This window comes from Ursus maritimus, unplaced genomic scaffold (assembly GCF_017311325.1).
Source record: "Ursus maritimus isolate PB19 unplaced genomic scaffold, ASM1731132v1 scaffold_15, whole genome shotgun sequence".
NCBI lineage: Eukaryota > Metazoa > Chordata > Mammalia > Carnivora > Ursidae > Ursus > Ursus maritimus.
Window position 1 is genome coordinate 14,581,734 of NW_024423897.1, and position 18,145 is coordinate 14,599,878.

At 44.1% G+C, this 18,145-nt stretch overlaps 2 protein-coding genes across 11 annotated transcripts in view; one reads left to right on the top strand and one right to left on the bottom strand.

Annotated features, from left to right (window-relative positions):
- The window catches only part of PWWP2A (PWWP domain containing 2A), a 36,208-nt gene extending 27,047 nt beyond the window's left edge, over positions 1 to 9,161 (top strand). For 5 of the 10 annotated variants that reach the window (XM_040630338.1, XM_040630341.1, XM_040630344.1 and 2 more), the window contains one exon: positions 6,971 to 9,161. Coding sequence is in view for 3 of the 10 variants with exons in the window: in XM_040630344.1 (XP_040486278.1) it covers positions 6,971 to 6,984 (14 nt within the window). In the remaining 7 variants the exon portion in view is untranslated. Of the gene's footprint in view, positions 1 to 4,486; positions 4,607 to 5,836 lie in introns of those variants that run through there. The other 5 variants (XR_005834838.1, XR_005834837.1, XM_040630340.1 and 2 more) reach the window with 5 other exon arrangements.
- Positions 9,162 to 16,150: 6,989 nt separating this feature from the next.
- Positions 16,151 to 18,145, bottom strand: part of TTC1 (tetratricopeptide repeat domain 1) — a 46,519-nt gene continuing 44,524 nt past the window's right edge. The window contains exon 8 of the mRNA XM_008692435.2: positions 16,151 to 16,763. Coding sequence (XP_008690657.1) covers positions 16,630 to 16,763 — 134 coding nt within the window. The 3' untranslated portion in view covers positions 16,151 to 16,629. The remainder of the gene's footprint in view (positions 16,764 to 18,145) is intronic.

Consider the following 18,145-nt stretch of genomic DNA (forward strand, 5'->3'; position numbering starts at 1 on the left):
CATTTGAGAGCACACACAGTGAGAGGGAGAAGCCAACACCACCCCCACCCCCACCCCCGCCCCGGGCAGAGAGCCGAATTTGGGGCTCGAGCCCAGGACCCTGAAACCGTGACCTGAGCCCAAGGCAGATGGCCAGCCAACCGAGCCACCCAGGCGTCCCTAAATTAATAAAAAAAAAACCCAAATAAAAACTTAGAGCACAAGTGGGAAGGGCAGAGAGAGAGGAGAGAGAATCTCAAGCAGACTCCATGCTGAGTGCAGAGCCCAACTTGGGGCTTGATTTCATGACCCTGAGATCACAACCTGAGCTGAAACCAAGTCAGAACCTTAACCGACTGTGCCACATAGGTGCGCACCTTAAATCATTTTTATATCATGTCTTTAAATCCATCTTGGGGTGGATTGAGTCAAATTTTAATGCATCTAATCTCTGGGAAAAAAGTAATTGCTGAACTTGAATTTTTCTTACAGATTCCTGTTACTCTGGCACAAATTAAGATTGGTTGTGGGAAGGTGTAAAGGAAAAGAAACGTAGACTCAAAAACTTAAAGGATTTATCAAAATGTCGAATTTCTGAGTCAAATTCCGATTTTTCCACTGAATAAATTAGATGGCTTGTGATATATGTTGTCTAACTTATGGGCCTTTTCCTATTGGACACTTTTATTTGTGCAACAATTTTTTAAAACTTTGATGTTGAAAAAGATGTTAAAAAACCTGGTCTTAAAACTTGGTTTATTTATTTATTTTTTAAGATTCATTTATTTTTTTGTCGGAGCACACGTTTGCAAGCACAAGCAGGGGGAGCTGCAGGCAGAGGGAGGAGCAGACTCCCCACTGAGCACGGAGCCTTGATGCGGGGCTCCATCCCGGGACTTTGGGATCGTGACCTGAGCTGAAGGGAGACGCTTAACCGACTGAGCCACACAGGTGTCCCTTAAAACTTGGTTTAAATGTGAATTACAATTTTCTTCAAATTCCTGATAGTTTTATAAGACCTCATTAAAAGTAAGTTGAAAACATAGCCATAATTTAAATATGGAATCTTCCTTGTATCGTAAGAATATGACAGGTAGCTTCTTTTTATTGACTTAGAAATCTAAGTCTTAACCAGAAATTATGATTTAAAGCATGTAAGTTTTTCTATCCTAGTGCCTCTATCTAGAAGGAAAACCACATATGCTAAAGCTGTTACTGTCACGCTTTTCCCCTTTTCATTTAAACTAAAAACTTGTAATTATAAGGTACATGAAGTTTTAGCAAAGGCATTTTAAAAAGAAATTTGTAAGATAACTTTGTAACTCTCAGTGTCCCTCATTAGTTCTTTCCAGCACAAAGATTCACTTAAAAGTTATTGAAAAAGGGGGCTCCTGGGTGGCTCAGTCAGTTAAGTGTCTGCCTTTAGCTCAGGTCATGATCTCGGGGTCCTGGGATCAAGCCCTGCCTTGGTCTCCCTGCTCAGCAGGGAGTCTGCTTCTCGCTCTCCCTCTGTCGCTCCCCCTGTTTGTACTCTCTGCTTGTCAAATAAATAAAATCTTTAAAAAGTTATCGAAAAAGCCTAGAAGGGATATAATTTTAACCCAGTAAAACAGTTTTTTTGCTTGCCTGGGGAGAATGTTTTTGGAGGAATGTCACGGTTCTCCTGTTGAGTGTAAAATAATAGAAATGGATACTTACGGGTATATAAGTTGCAAGTGACCAGTAGTGCTCCATACCAGACTTTTGTTGAGCAAAGAATCATGTTTTTTAAAGATTTTATTTTTAAGTAGTCTCCATACCCAGCATGGGGCTCAAACTCACAACCCTGAGATCAAGAGTTACACACTTCACCAACTGAGCCAGCTAGGCACCCTAAGCAAAGAATTCTTTCTCACTTTTCAGGCACATGGTTGAAAGTACAGGGTCTTGAGCCAGATTTCGTCCTAGATTCAAAGGAAGACTTGGATCTGCCTCTTACAAGCTAACTGTGTGATCTCGGGTTACCTCAATGTCGTCCTCTGATAAAGGGAGAGTAATAGTACCTCATAAGGTAATTGTGAGAACTTAAATATTTAAAGCAGTACAGTGCCTAGCATAAGACGTAGAGAAATAACTTGCTACCGTTGCCACAACCACCACTTTCTGTGTATGACATAGGAATTTCATCCTGGTAGCTTTTGAAATTATCTTTGTGCAGCATATACTCATTATGAATGAAAAGTGTTAAAATGTATTCTTATCTGAGATTACAATAATCATAGTATGGTTGTCCATAAATATCTAGAAGAAGGCATGAACTATATCCAGCAGGCATTTGTGGAGGGCACTGGGTTGGAGGTCATGGGGATTATAGTGAAGGGAGAACTGCATTCACCTTCTATTTCAACTCTTGCCTCATTCATTTATGTATTCATAAACTCCAGTCTATTCCTCTCCTGTTTCTACTCTCCCTTATGCCAAGCACAGGGCCTGACAAAGGAGAAATGATGTCTGCCTGTGAATGAATGAGGAAGAGTAACTCTGGTTCAGACAGTTACGTACTAACGACCAGTTGCCATCCCAGAAGCCTGGCACATCCCAGATCCTTTGAAAGAGGCGTGAGAAATAATTGTGCTGGTGGGGTTTGGTGGAGTAGCGGTCCTCTTAGGAGAGCTGTACAAAGGTATTAGACCACAAAGCTATGCCTGTCAGCATTTAAGTTGCATAAATGAGCTGATTTGCAGAAATGCTGCATTCCCTTGGGACGCTGGTGTTATGTAATATTTTTTTGCCTAGTGGTGAAAAAAATGGGTATTAATTTGAACATTCCTTTTTATTTTTTATTGCTACTGGTATAATTGAGTAGATTGTTTCCACTTTTTAGGAGGGAAATACACATTCTAAGGCCTTGGTCTTTGTCATGGCCATATTTTCTAGAAGGTAGTCCTCTTTACCCTTTGCTCATTTTTGGTGCTGTTGACAACCTGTCAACACCTGCAGTTTAGCTTTAATCAAGGAATCTGGCTGGGAGGGACATCTTGGGGTAGGCTGGGAAAAACTATTAAAACCTTATTAGAAAAATAGCACCAAGGCTAGAAAACCAGAATGAGAAATGAGGCACTGTGCTTTTCCCTGTTTGTTCATGTTGCATGATACTACAGTGTAATAAGGGAAAACTTAACTCTTTAGTTTTTAATGCTGAACTTTTCTCTTAAAAGCATAACCTCCTTTCTTTTTTATGATATTTATTTATAAAGATTTTTATTCATTTGAGAGCAAGAGCGAGCGAGCAGGCACAAGTGGGGTGAGGGAGGGAGAAGCAGACTCCCTGCTCAGCAGGGAGCCTGATGTGGGGGCTCGATCCCAGGACCCTGGGATCATGACCTGAGCTGAAGGCAGACACTTAACTGACTGAGCCCCCCAGGCGCCCCCCAAGAAGAGATTTAGAATGATTGTTGGAACTTAACAAGTTTTACTTACTGAGGGAGAGGTTCAAAGTTAACTTGGTCCGTGTACTCGGGTTACTTTTTTCTTCTGTGATGGCTGTTGGATCACAGTTAATAGTACATTTAAGTACATAAGATATACTTACATAGTATGTGTGTTTTCCCATGAACAAAAGGGTGAATAAATAACCTTATTAAATCTCAGTTAAGAAAATTGTTCTCCTTTGAGTTAAAATTCAGAAGTAATTATTTTTATAGATAATGGGTATGAGATTTCTCCTCCTCAATGTCAGAAAAGCCTTTCTAAAAAGTTTTGACTATACGTTACTGTTTCTGATGTACCATAGTATTCTAAAAATAATTATTTTGTTATAAGGACTGAAAATCCTCTAAATCGATGATCCCAGAGTTTGATGTGATGAATTGTTAAAATAGAGGAATAAGAATACAAGCAAGTATGTTAAAAATAAGGCTTAAAACAGCAGTCCTTCATTTGAAATTATTCTTTGTATTTGAAGTCTCTGTTCTGAAAGCCCAAGTGAGAAAGCTATCTTGTCAGACTTATTTCAAGCAGGTACTAACTCACACAGGAAGGTCAGGTCCTGAGTAGTGTGCAAAGAAGAGAGGGACTCAGGTACCAGTTTTTGTCATTCTGCAAAATAGGGTCTTTGAGCTCCCTGATGAAGTAGCATGGACAAGGATGACAACTTCAGCCCTCGCTGTATACTGAGAGGACCAGGACTACTCCAACCCTAGCTTAGTGGTAGGCTACAAGAAATTTTTTAGCTGGAACCTCACGTGGGAGTTAGCATCTTAGTGTGGGCGCCCCGAGGCGTGTTGCTGCTGAACTGACTTGTGCCGGAGAGTGCCCTCTCCTGGCCAACGCTGGTGTGTCCACACCTCAAGTCTGTTCTTTCCGTACCCAAACTTCACTTCCTGTGAAGTCAGCGAGTTATCTAGAATACATTCATTATGAAAATTCAACTGAATTTTGGTCTTATTTTAAAATTTTTTTGTAAAATGGATTTAAAAGAACTCAAATGACTGCTCTACTTTTGTTAACTTGGTTTTTTCTACCATAGGTCTCCACAAATGGCAGCTATTACATCAGACAGTGACGAGTCCTGCTGCTCCCTTACAGTGTCTGACAGACCACTGTGGATTCAGACTGGGAGCATTGAAGTTAACAGTGAGACGGGCAGGTCTGTCTGTGTTAAGCCCTGCCACAAAGTGAAGAGGGCATCATGTCATCACTTAATCATTCTGAAGTAGATTAGGCTAGACCTGAAAGAATTCATTAGTTCTTTTTCTGTAGTTTTCATTGACCTTGGTAGCTGGGTGTACCTCACGTAGGTGACAGTTTTAATGAGTGAAAATAACTTTCAATTGTGCTAAAAAAGTAGCGCTAGCCTCCTGTGAGCTTCTGTGAAATGAGAGTTTGTCCTAGGGTGTTAAAAGTTGGGTATCAGATTGTAGAATTATGTCAGATAGCGACTGAGTCTCTGTGGGAAGTCAAATAGTGGATTTATCTTTTCACTGTCTCAGTCTTTGTCACTTTTATATCCACTTCTTAGTCATTCTTAATGTGTATATATGAGTATATTTCCATATATCAGCACACACAGACACACACACACATTAGTGAATTAACCTCAGAACCATTGTCATTTACATAAGGAAAGTCAAAACCTCAGAGGGGCCGTGATCTTTTTCTTTAAGTACATTTATTGAGACCTCTTTGGATAGCACCTTAAAGGCTTATTTTGGGCTCTTACACAGCTGGAAAGGTTTAAGGATTTCTGTTGTGCTGCTTTTGAACTTACGATCTCTTTTTGCTTCCTTGAATTAAGGCTATTTAACCTTGTGGTGTTTGTGGCTAGTGAAGAGCCACGATTAGTCTGTGGCATTGCACAGGAGCTGTCATTTGCAAGCTGGGTCAGAATGGCACAGTTGGGATCAGAGATTGAGGCTGGGAGATCCTGGACTGAGCTGTACTGTAGGGATGGTAGCTACCCTTATGGCGATTTCTTGAGGGAATGGTGTTTGTTCTCTGCACCTCTCAGGAATGAGTACTAAGACCTGCTTCAACCCTGGGCTTTCTTGTCTACTTGAATGGGCCTCACTAAGGTTGAAGGCAAATACTGAGTCATAAATAGAAGGAAATGGAATTGTGCATGGGAGTGGATATTTACCTTTTTATTTCCTCTTTCAGTTTACTTCCAAAGTTGTGTGTGGGTTTAAAGAGTATTACTAGTTTTAAAAAATAAACATTTCTTAGCTCAATGTCAAATTTAAAGGTTTTAATCATTCTATTTCTTTAGAAGCAAAGACTGTTCATCTTCTATTCTGACGTGTGTGGTATTTATGGCTAGAAGCCACTGTTCATTGCTAGAGAAAAACATGATAGAATGTCCTGTTACTGTGTTTCATAGGCCTCGATCCAGTAAGTCAGGGAGGCAACCCAGGAAGCTAACAGAAGATCAAGAGTTCCAGCAAGAATGGCAAAGGCTCCTACTTTGAAATGTTCGGAAGCTGAATATTGGGAAGGATGGGGGTGGTTTTTCTTTTCCCTTTTTGCATTCTGTGTTTGTTCTGTCAGTTATTATTCTGCTAAACACACCACAGATCTTTGGTTTAAAAATACATTTGACAAATAAAAAAATCATTATTCTCTCCACGATCACTTCCTTTGGAATTTAAGCTCTCACTGGTAGTCTGCCGGGTCTGAGAGGCATTAACGAAGGATGATAAAGGATTGCAGTGGGGTTCTTACCACTTGGTATTGAAAGGAAGTCGATAATGTTGGGCAGAAATTCTGGTCATGCTATTTGGAAGTAATTTTTATAAGCCTCGACCTCTCTCAATGTTTTGCTCAGTCTTGCTTCTTCTTGGAGGTATGGTAAAGAGAGCCTCTGCTCATGATCCGGTGTGCTGGTGTAATATGGGACACTGGTCAGTTTAGTGTACAGAAGTTGTCTTCGAGTAGCAGCATGGCGCTCTGGATGCCTTCTGATGTGCTGTCCCCCCACCCCCCTTGTTTGCGTGTGCACATGCGCAGACAGTACGGTCTGCAGCTGACCCGCACTGAGCTTGGTGTCGTCTAGGAATCTGCCTCAGTCCGTAGGCTGCCCGTGCTAGGAAGGCCGCGGGCGCTTCAGAGCCGTCCAGGGCAGTGGTGCCGACTTCCGAAGGCTAACGTGATACCGGTGAAGTGGCAGCATAGAGAACGAAGCTAAACGCCCTCCACCCCCCGCCCCCCCATCAGGCAGATCTTCATCAAGTGTTTTTAAAAATCTGCTCAAGTGCAGACCGACTCTGTGAAGGTGACAACAGTTTTGTGTGGGAAGTTGGCCAGACGTACTTCGGAAATCACACGAACGCTTCTGCTGGTTTAGAGTGGAAGTAAATTGTTTTTTCAAATATCGGTTTTAAGTTTAGCTGATTAAAAAGAGACAAGTGTGATCCCATACTCTACGTAGGGCTGACTTTAAACAACGAGGACATCATTTTTCTCCTGTTTACTTGTGCTTAACTACATTTTCTTCCTTTTCTTTACTGTATTTCAGCACAAAGACATTAGCAGGCTGCTGGTTTCATGGACCCGTCCCACAGTGACACCACACCAGAGCATCAGGACTGAATGACATTGGAGACTCAGATTTTTAAAGCTGCACTAAGAAGTAAATGTTAAGGCAGTGGTTACAACCGACAGGGCACTTGCAAAGTGTGCTATATTAAACTGAAGAAAAGGTATTAGGGGAGTGTTTTATAAAAAATAAACTATTGCAATAAGTTATGCATGAGAGGAGGAAAAAAGTGATACGAAACACGCAAAGAACTCACTTGAATTTTATGTATGAAGAATCACTGACCGTAACTTTTTCTGAATGTGAAGTTCTTTTCAGTACAGTTTGGACAGGCCTAAAAGGCATGGGATGATGACAGAGATGCTGAATTATTTTTTAAACTAAAACTTTGTGCTTTCTCCAAGGTTTTGTTCATCAGTTCAGATATGAGCAAAGGCATTTCTAAGATGGCTCTCCTGTGACACAGCAAGAGTCACAGCTGCCCAGGCGAGGCCAAGGTCTCCTTCAGGCTTCCAGTGGAAACAAGAGAAAAGGTTCTCTAACATCCTCTAAAAAGGATGGTAAAGTGCCCCACCCCACCCCGAAAAGAGAATTTGGATCTTTTCTTTCTTCAATAAAACAGGGCTGTATTATCTTGAATATACGTTTGCTTGTTAGAACATATTAAGATGTATTTATTTGCCACCAGTATTTAACATTTTGTGCACATTTTCATAACTGCATTCTTACCTTTTAAATTCTGACTCAAAGTGGATAGGCTAGTGTTGACCTTAGAGTGAAAATGTATACTCTAAGAGCTAGTTCTTAATTCTCCTGAGGTGGAAAGGCTTTTTCCCTGAATTTTGGTGTGGACCTCTCTCACGGAGAGCCCCTCCTTCTAAGTGCAGGATATTCTCCCAGGTGTCAGGTGGGACTTGACCCTGGGAACAAGCAGTAGGAACAGACCCATAAAGAGCTCTCATGCATGGAACATGAATTCTTATTAATGGAGACCATTATGTCTTTCTTGTCTTTGGAAAATACATATTATGAAAAACCTTAACTTTTTAATGAATGGAGAAAACTTTCATGAGAAAACCAGATGGACCTATTAGTACTACATTTTTAAGGCATTTTATATTTGATGGTGCCGTACTTTTAATAATAAAACTGAAGTTTTTTAGTGGCAATACGGATTTATTTTTTAAACCAGAAAGATAATCCATATTGATTACTTAATACAAAAAAGGGGAAAAAATGCCAAAAAATTAAACACAAAATTCATTTGAAGCAACATAACAGATAACTGAGCATTTGCCTCAGGTGTTCAAACTTTCCATAATCTTACTGTATGGGTTTGGGATTTCTTAATAACCCCACGTTCAGGATTAAGAAAAGGTTCTGAGTGAGAGCTGGAGAACATTTGATGTACCTGACTAGGACTTGTTTTACAACTCAAGAAGAAAAGGAAGACAGTCTTCTAGTGAGCTTAATACAAATTCTAATTACAAGGCAAGTAATGAAAAGTTTGGAGCACATTCTAAAGTCTTTGGAAATCTTCAGGAAGTCATACACATTTGATCAAATCTGAAAAAGTCAGCTCAGGAACTGGAGCAGCAGGGAGCTCTAAAGATTATGTGTACCTCCATGGCCCCCTCGTCTTCACGGCCCTAGGGCTTAGGCTGGGGTCCATCTTGTTCTTTCTGAGATTGAACACCAGCAGTACCTTCAGGCTCACTTCAGGAACCAGATAACTCCATGCCATGGCGGACTTTACAATAATGAAGCTTTAGAATTCTTTGCGCAGAGTGATGGAAATGACCAAGAAATAATACAAAGGCAAAACCTGATCTCTCCCAATTCTTTTAAGTATCCGAATATTTCTCCTCATGACAAAATTCTCAAAGGTGTTTTGTTATAAACCACGTTTTCATTTTTTAATAAATGAAATTTGGTGGTATTTACAATCTAGACATACCATGTTGCTATTTCACTTTTCATTGCTTTAGTTGCTTAATATTTAAGCTTTGCTTCATGCTACCTTTGTCTGTATTTCGAATCTTCACAAGCCTATTTCATTTTGTAGACTTGAATGACAAAAGTTGTTTCTCATCTAAAGTATGCTAAGACTTAAATGTTAAAGAATGTTGTGTAACATTTATCCAATAAAGTCTTGATTTTTTAAAATTTAGTTATTTAAAAACTTCTGTTTACTTTTTAGGAGTTAGGTTTTAAAGGTTATTATTTTTTAACTATTAAGATTCAACCACCAGTTCTTTAGGGAGCTGTTTTAAGTAACACTGCTTCCTTAGGAGAACAGCGTGTTTTTATTTAATCATTGGGAGGTTTTTATGGAACCCTCTACGATCAAGGAACAGAGGATTCTATCCACAAACATGACTGTTCTTTTCCGATGGAAACAGATATGCTACCCTTCAGAGCTGGATGTAATTGAGCAAACATCTGCTCGTAGGTTTGTTTTTTTTTTTTAAGATTTTATTTATTATTTATGTGACAGACAGCCAGCAAGAGAGGGAACAGAGCAGGGAAGTGGGAGAGGAAGAAGCAGGCTCCCAGCAGAGAGGCCCGGTGTGGGGCTCGATCCCAGAACGCTGGGATCACGCCCTGAGCCGAACGCAGACGCTTAACGACTGCGCCACCCAGGAGCCCCTGCTTGTAGGTTTGTTTTAATTTTAAGAAGTCCTGCCCTTATGGATGCATGGTTGCTGCTTTAAAAGCCCAGCATGTCTGATGTGTTTGACCAGAAACACTCCGTTGTCAGGAAAAATACACTCCCGATCATGTTACATACATGTGTCGCTATGTTTATAGGCACACCTAACAGGAGAGGGGCTGACTGATGAGACGCAGGGCTACAACTTAGGATCTTTCTGGTGCTGTATTTGTGTAAGGAAATCTGAGTTTGGATTCATGCCCTGAAATCGTGTACGGAATGTACCAGTACCTTCCTGGGCAGGCTGCGTATGTCACTGCAAACATGCACTGTGGTAAAAAGTAAGCTGTTTTCCTGCTTTTACACCTGACAACTCATTTCTCTTCTCTCAAGTAATGATTCTGATTCTTCCCTCAGTGCTTTGAATAGAGCGCACTGTGTATCTTCAAGCGCACCCTTCTCTAGTGATGAACACCACAATGAAATTTCATGGCCAACAACTCCTTTGCTCTGATACCAAGAAGGTAATGAACCTGGAATGAAAGAATACACCTCAGGAGTACTGTGCCAGAGGAAGAAAGAGCTGGCCAAACCCAGTGGCTAGGTCACCACACTTCTACGATTAGCCCTTTCCTGATTTCCCTGTGAGACACATTTATGGAAGCAACCTTCTAACAAAAGGAGGCCAAGTGAGCTGGTGATAGTAAGAGGAGGCTGCTTCTATACAAATGACCCCCTTTAATCTACATAGATTATAATCTAAATTCTATCAGTTACCTTCCCGACACAGTCATACAGCTGCCCTGGCCCAAGACAGGGAAGGCACGGAAGTTTTTCCCTTGAGTGAAACAGTCTATAATCTTACGTATCTGAATGCTGTCTAAGCTCGCTCAGTGCCTAACTCCCGTGGATCCTGAGTGGACAGCTCAGACCTGTGATCCAAAGAAGGTGGACTGTATCAGCAGTGTGAAGTACCTCGAGGTAAAGGAGTGCCTGCGGTGTCACTGTTCAGAGAAGCACAGCCAGGGGCTTCAGGAAGACACAAAGCAGCCCTGGAGAAGACCGGGCTGGAGGGGGTCCTTCACACGTTTAAATGCAGCTTCTCTAACACCGGTAGAAAAGAAGGCAGGCTGGAAATGCTTTGGCAGCACAAGCTGAAGCTCTCTTGGTCTCTGATGCCAACCCTGCCAATGGCAGGGTCTAATCCGTGTCAGAGCCCCGGGAAATTATCCGACTGTTCCTCCCAGTGAACTTCATGAAGCAAAGTGGCAAACGGCGTGTTCTATTTGGGGTAGTCAAACTATCCCTACAAAACTGTGTACTCGAGACCAACCACCAGAGACCATCCACCAAAGCCAACATTCTTTGAAATGTAAACTGTTCTCCCCATTTCACTCCATTCCCTGGCTTCCCATTCCTGGCCTCTGTCTTGTCTGTTTGAAGACTTGACCATTTGTGGATTTCAGACTTGCCACATTTGGGGAGTCGGAAGGCACTTGGGTGTTCAGGGTTATCAGACGGTGTGAGGCGGCTGCCTGCCAAGTCCAGTGGAGTGCCTGAGGTAGAATTCCTACCTGGGTGAGCTGTATTCTCGGCAAGCTAGAGTTCCAGGAGCTGGGACTGAATCATGGCCCTAAATTATTAGCTGTGGGCTTCCCTGGCAGTGGGAGAGCAGGCCACGCCATGCTTTAGCTAAGTGGGAAATGTGAGCTTCCAAATTTCCCCTTGAGTGAAAGGAAAAAGGTAAAGCATATTTCTAGTTCTGGCTGATAGAACTTAACTCCTGCATGATGGAGCTTATTCCTAGTTTGCAGACCTCAGAAGATCGGAAAATTAGAAGATGGCAATATTCTTATTACAGAGTATTCCAAACGTGTAAAGGCAGACTGGTCACTAACAAACCCCGTGTGTCCACCCCTAGCTTCACCAATTACCAGCTTGCAGCCAGGAGGACTGAAATGTTTAGTGCTTTGAAATCCGAGGCCATCCTCATAAATTCATGTTACTGGTTTCTCTGATTGCTCCTTGAAGGGTTTGAAGCAACTATTCTGAGGCTCTAGGGTGATTTGAGCCCCACCTCTTGGGCTGGCTGGTAGCAAGTAATCCATGTCTCATTATCAGGAGCATGAATAGGCTTGGTCTAGTATGGACTCAGGGCAGCTCTTCACAGACAGAAGGAAGCAACTGCAAATTATCACCTCATTTTTCTGCGCCGTTCCCTGAAGGCACAGATTTCCTAGCCACTTCTGACACACTGTGCATCTACTTCCTCCTCTAAAGGAATGAAGGTGCTAGAAGGACTAGGCTTGTTACTACCACAGTCAGAGAGGGCAGGCTGAAGAGGGGAGGACGCATCTCACTGAAATTGCTCCAGGATTTTACTAGGGTTGAGGGGTATGTATCAAGCACACAGTGCACACCGATAGAAGTATTAGAGGAAGAGCTCAAGGCCTGAAGAAATAAGGGAGGGATGAGGTGAAAGGCTCCTGTGATCACAGCAACAGGAACAGAACAGCAGGGCTGGCAGTGACCCCTGGGCTGCAGGCCCACAGGCTGCACCCAGAACACTGAGCTCCCGTGGCTCCATGCTGCCTTTTAGGCCAAGAGTGAGCTTAAGGAAAAGCTCAGATAACAGAGGAAGAGGGACAGAGGCTTAAGTCGCGGATTTTTCCTGTCCTAGGCAGTTTCTCAGATTGGCACTCTGGTCTTCGACGGTTAGTGGACCCTTCCCTTTAAAGATCTTTCTTAAGGAGATTAAAGCAGCCATGCACTTGCACAGCTGTTCCCTTCCTCCTCGATCTCCTATCAATGGCTTCCCCTTTGACACTCCAACTTCGGCTAAACCAGTTGTAAAAGAGGATTTGCAGGTCTGGTTAGCTCTTAGGATCAGACAGACCACCCTTGCAAATACGTCTTCCAGTCACGTTTGCATTTAGTACCTGCTGCCGGCTTCCCACCCCACGAGAGTCTATTCAGACAGTAAAATGCCTCCAAAAGTCCTCTGTCTGGTCTTCCCAAATCAGCCTGAATGCCAGCATGAGAGCCGTGTGAAACGTAATTCAGCAATAGTCTTAGAGGCCAGCTCAGAAACAATCACCAAGCCCAATAATATTTCCAAAAGCAGTTCCCTACCCTCAACGACACAAAATGTTGCAGGAAATAGGACTTTTGTCACTTACAGACCAAACATGCATGCCTTTGACTATACCTGAGTAACTCTGAAGCTCCAATGTGTGAGATCTTGTCATTTTACTGAAGCTCGAATGTAGGCCCAGTGCCACGAAGTTCAGGTCATTAGCCAGTAGGCTCGGCCACTCCCCAGCCGCCACATCTCAGCATGGTGTGGCGAGCACAATATTCCTACGAGGACAATAACTGGTAGTAAGATACGGCATTCTGGGGGGGCGGGACAAGGAGCAAAAGGATACGGGGGAAGAACCCAGGGGCAGCGCTTATGATGGAAGGCAAACCTATTTGGAAGGTAGATTTCTTAGAAAAAGAAGGGGATCTTCAGAGTAGAATTTAACCAGAATTCAGATCCATGATGTGAGGAAAAGGACCTAATCCGTGGTGTACTCCCCATAAAGAAAAGCACCGGATGAGCAGAACTTTGTTGCAGAAATAGTCCCAGTTTCCCGGGCGAACCTTCTGCGGGAGGCTCCAGTGAATGGAAGTCACTCATGTGAAAGTTGGCGGGGTGCTTAAGACACAGTGTGCAGCTACAGAGAACCCAAGATTCAGTGGAAATGCGATCTGGGAGAAGGCAGAGAGGCAGAAACAAGAGGACAAGGTGGGGACTTCTGAAAGTCTAAGACAAATCCTTGCAGGTATCTTAAGATGCAGAAATGAGAGAATTTAAAGACCCGGAGGCATAGGCTTACGAGCCAGGCTGAGCTCTGCGTCTGGGGGCATTCTACATGGCGGCACATGATGGGCTCGACTGGTTTGCAGTGATTCTCTTTACAAAGTGTCCAAGCTTCATGTGTACCCGTCCTGCATTCACTGTTGAGAGATCCTAGCTGAGCCCTCTATATAGTTAGCCAGAACTTCACACGACCCAAATAAAAACTACTGGAGAAACTTAACTGGGACCATAAACTGCAGGGTGTTGAGGCCATTTGGGCAATACACAGGGAAGCCCAGATCAATCCACTGATCTTGACTAGGTGAAACCAAGCTGTTGTCTTTCACGGTCTCCCACGTTCTTTGGAAGGTGAAAAATAGCACATAAACCTTCTAAGCTGACATTTGAATCACTTGCTGGGTCTTAAATTTTTGAGGAAAATGACTAGTTTCTACTTACCTTGAGATAACAGGTAATGGTTAGCAAAGGAGACATTTTAAAAACCAGGGACTGATCAAAGGGTACCGAATCTGGAGAATTCTGGATAGAGATGGTTATTCACACTGAGAACACGTAGAATGCCTTGGATACCAATTTACTAGGTTTCTGGTAGAGGAGTAGGTGTTGGTGCTATTAAGAAAATAAATACGGCCCTTACCTTCTAGGAGCTCATGGAGGCAGACAGGGGACAGTAGATCATAGTAATTAAATAAAATGTGTCTTATAGTCTTCAAGGAAATTCTAGGAGGAGATCCAAAATTATTCTGATCCATTGCAATATTGTTGGAATAAGAACATATACAACATCAAACATTTCTATTCTATTCCATTCATTCTACTGTCAAACATTTTCAAAAGGTTTGACTATTTTTTCCAGATTTGTAAGTAGAAAAATAACTATGGTTGATTAAAAAAAAAACAAAACTAAAACAACAGTCTGTGTGTTAAGAAAATTCACATCTAGTTGGATTCCCTTCCTTTCCTTGGCAGATGCATTACTTGGCCCACCATGAGATTTCAGTGTGGTGGAGATGGAGGTCGTGGTGGAGACGGAGGAGGAGGGAGAGGACGAGGGGGAAGGCCTGAGAAGCAACACCCGCAGAGCCCGCAGCAAGGGTGGCGTGTTAAGGCGGGCTGTACGGAGGCAAACACGGATCTCCCCACTCCCTGGATGGTCAGAGAGGTGCTCAGGCAGCTCAGCCCTGGCCTTGGCCGAGTTTCAGTATTAAGCTCAAAAGTCAAAGTGTGACAAAGTGGCTCTCAAAATGTGGTCTGAGGGGCGCCTGGCTGGCTCAGTCGGTAGAGCGTGGCACTCTTGATCTTGAGGTCCAGAGTTCAAGGCCCACGTTGGTGTAGAGCTCACATGAAGAAAACGAACAAGTAGTGAGGCTTCTCAGGAGTTCCTGAGGCCCCTTCGGGTCTCCAGAGGGTCAACAATACTACGGAGCGGCGGGACAAGGAGCAAAAGATGTCCTGCTGTCACATATATGCACGGTGCAGGATTTTCCAGACTCCAGGACGTGATACTGTGACGACCTGAATGCAGGAGCAGATCTGAGAATCTTGCTCTATTCTATGAAGACACATGAAAGGGATTTGCAAAAATGTAGGATGATGTCTTGAGATGTTTTTGTTTTGGGAGATATTTTTCTAAAGATATTATTTATACTAACAGGAAATGTATTTGTTATTTTTAAAGGAATTACCTAAATATTTAAGAGAATTTTCTCAGTTTTAATTTCTCATGTGGTCGACATCAGTGGATATAATCCACGTAAGCCAAAACACTCTCTAGACTTCCCTGAGCACGAGGGTCCCAAGGTGAGAAGAGCTGGGAGCCGCCGCCCCAGCACCGCCCGCTGCGCGGACACACTCACCACCGAGGCTCCGGTACAACTTCTGTGATGTCACACACACACTTTTTCGGGAATATCAGATGCCAGATTTACCATAAAGATAGCAAAGCAAAAGTAACCACACTCCTTCTCCCTCTCCTTTTCTCCTTGTTAATTCCATGAAGAATTTCATTTCACAATCTGGAAGACAGGCTCAGTGTATCAGTTTGGACTGCGCATCGTTCTGCTACCTACCGACACTCTTGAAGCGTCTTCGAGGAGCGGATCAAAGCAGCGGCGCATCCTTCCTACTGGGAGGGGGCCTACTGCAACGTTACTCACACAACGAGACGTGCGCCTCCTTTCTAAGATGAAACCTGCGTGTCACTGCCTTTGACACTCAAACCAGAGCAACCAGAAGCTTTTCACCAGCAATGGTCGATGACTAGGAAACAAATCCCTAAGCCTACCTTTGAAACTTCTGGGTTCATGTAGCCTAAAAGATGATGGTTTGTTCTGGGATTTACATCCCACCATATCTGAAGGAGGCTATTTTAAGTTGAAACTGTTAAGACTGATGCCTGGGCAAAAACACTCATTCCATAACGATCCGCACAAACCTGAAGAGGCCCCAGACAGTTTGTGAGGTGGAGCTCCTGGCTCCCAGCACGTGGCACAACGGTCGCTTCTGCAGGACCATCTTCCAGGCGGCGACTAAGACTTTGGGCAGATTCGTGGGCTCCAGTAACATTTGGCAACACTGCTCCCGAAGCCAGAGCCTTCTGCTTTAGCTGTCGTTATGGGGACAAAATTCACAAGCCAGCTCAGACTGTTACAGAAGCGTTTATTTACCACAGAGGAAACCAGGAGACCCGCAGCCTGGGCAGTGTGAGTAATCAGGGAGAGGGGACAGCAGGCGGGAACCCCAGGAATCATGTTTGGGTAGTCTCTGACCGGCAGGTCCGCTCAGGCCGGGAGACACTGGCTGGGCTCGTGGGTATAGCTCAGGGAGGTCAGCTTTGACAAGCAGGCTTCGTCCCCGACAAAGCAAACGACAGCCAGAACCAAGGGCAACAGCTGCACGGACACCACCTTAAAATGGGAACCAAATTAGGCTTATGACATCAGAAGTGCATTTCACCCTGATCATAAAACAAGAGGGGAAGGGGAGCACTGGGCCCTAGTGGATAGCCTGTCTCTGAGATAAAATGCTTTTAAAAGTTAAATATTGGCAGGGCCTTCCCCCTTGCTAATAGCAAGCAGCACACAATCTCCAAGCCAGCTTTACAAGCTACTGTTAACTTTGTTATCTGTTATTATTTGGATTTTGAACAAAATTGATGGAGTAGGAACCAGTAGAGGAATCCTGTTTGATCTGGAAATTTTCAGTGGAGAGCCCAAAAGGTCGAAGAACCAAGTTCCCAAGATCTTTCAGTTTACCTGCAATGTAAAAGGGAAAATTCAGATAAATACGGGGAGTAAACAGAAGCAGGAAGACCCCCACTGATCCTGCCTTACTATCGGATTACAAAATATAAAGAGCATCTCTCTGCAGTTAAAGAAATTCCTGCTTTAAAAACTATGAAACCGTTAGTGCCCTCGGCAATGTGGTCACTTCAGGGCCACCCACCCCCACGCCTGTGCTTTTGGAGATGATTGTGAGGGAGCCCTGCTGGCACCCACTGGGACAGCAAAGCTTCCTGGCCAGACTGGCCAGAGCTAACCAAGGACACAGGCCCTGGGATGAGTGATGGCCAAACTGCTGCTCCCGGGGGGGTGAAGTATCCTGCCAAGCCCCAGGGCCTGGTGCGGAGGGCAGCGGACCCTCCGAGTCTGTTGTCGGCGGGAAGCAGCTGCCACCTGCTGAGTCTGGTCCTACTCGGCAGCTTTCTACCGAGCCTGCGTTCAGACTCAAGGGCCTCCTGCTTCACTAAAGAAAGCCTTAGCTTCTACACCAAAATCATCATTTCTCGGGAAATGGGGGGCTCTTGTTCATTTGACAGCATCGCTCACCAAAACAGTCTAGTCTCTTCTCCCCAGGATCTAGGTTTTACGCATTAATTACAGATGAGTTCATGTCCAGTAGCCAAAACTGAGACACATGGTGTAACCAAGGATTTTTATGCTGATTCTACGTATATGAGTGCCACGGAGTTTGTATGTCTCAAGTTGGAGTTTTCAGGACTTTTGAGAGATTGACAGGGACTTATGGGGCAATGGGATGGAATATTTGGAACTAAGAGTGTTTTGGAAAATGTTGGCTGGGATAGGCGAACACACAGTTTTGACCTTTTCTAAACTGTTCTAATTTTCCTTGCAGGTCTGTTTCCAGTGGAGAGGAGAATGCGGGTCAAAGGGAAAGAAATCCCCGATCATCGATCATCGGAGCTCCAGGCTCCTTCCTGCCGTCCCACGTGCAGCAGCTTTATCCTTCTGAGGCCTCCCACCGTGGAGTAAAGCCCAGGCAAAGAGCTTAGAGACACATGGCGTTTAAATATCAAGGCCTTTGCTAATAATTCACGGAGAGAACTTTTGGTCCCAGCCTAAGACTGAGCCCCCAGAAGCTCACCATATTCTGAGGAAGCTCCCAGAACCTAGGCCCCCCAACCCTAACCTGAACACACGTGCTGCGCGCGCGTGTGCGGGGAGACGCGTCGGCACAGCCCATCCCTGCCCGCCGCTGCCAGCCGAGCGCGGTCTCGAGTGGACGCACGCGCAGGCAGGGGCCGCCACCAGCACAGCCAGGAGGGGGCGTCCTGGGCAAGCGGGAGCTCCCCAGAGCCTTGGCAGCGTGTCGTGGGGTTGAGGAAGGGGGGGGGGGG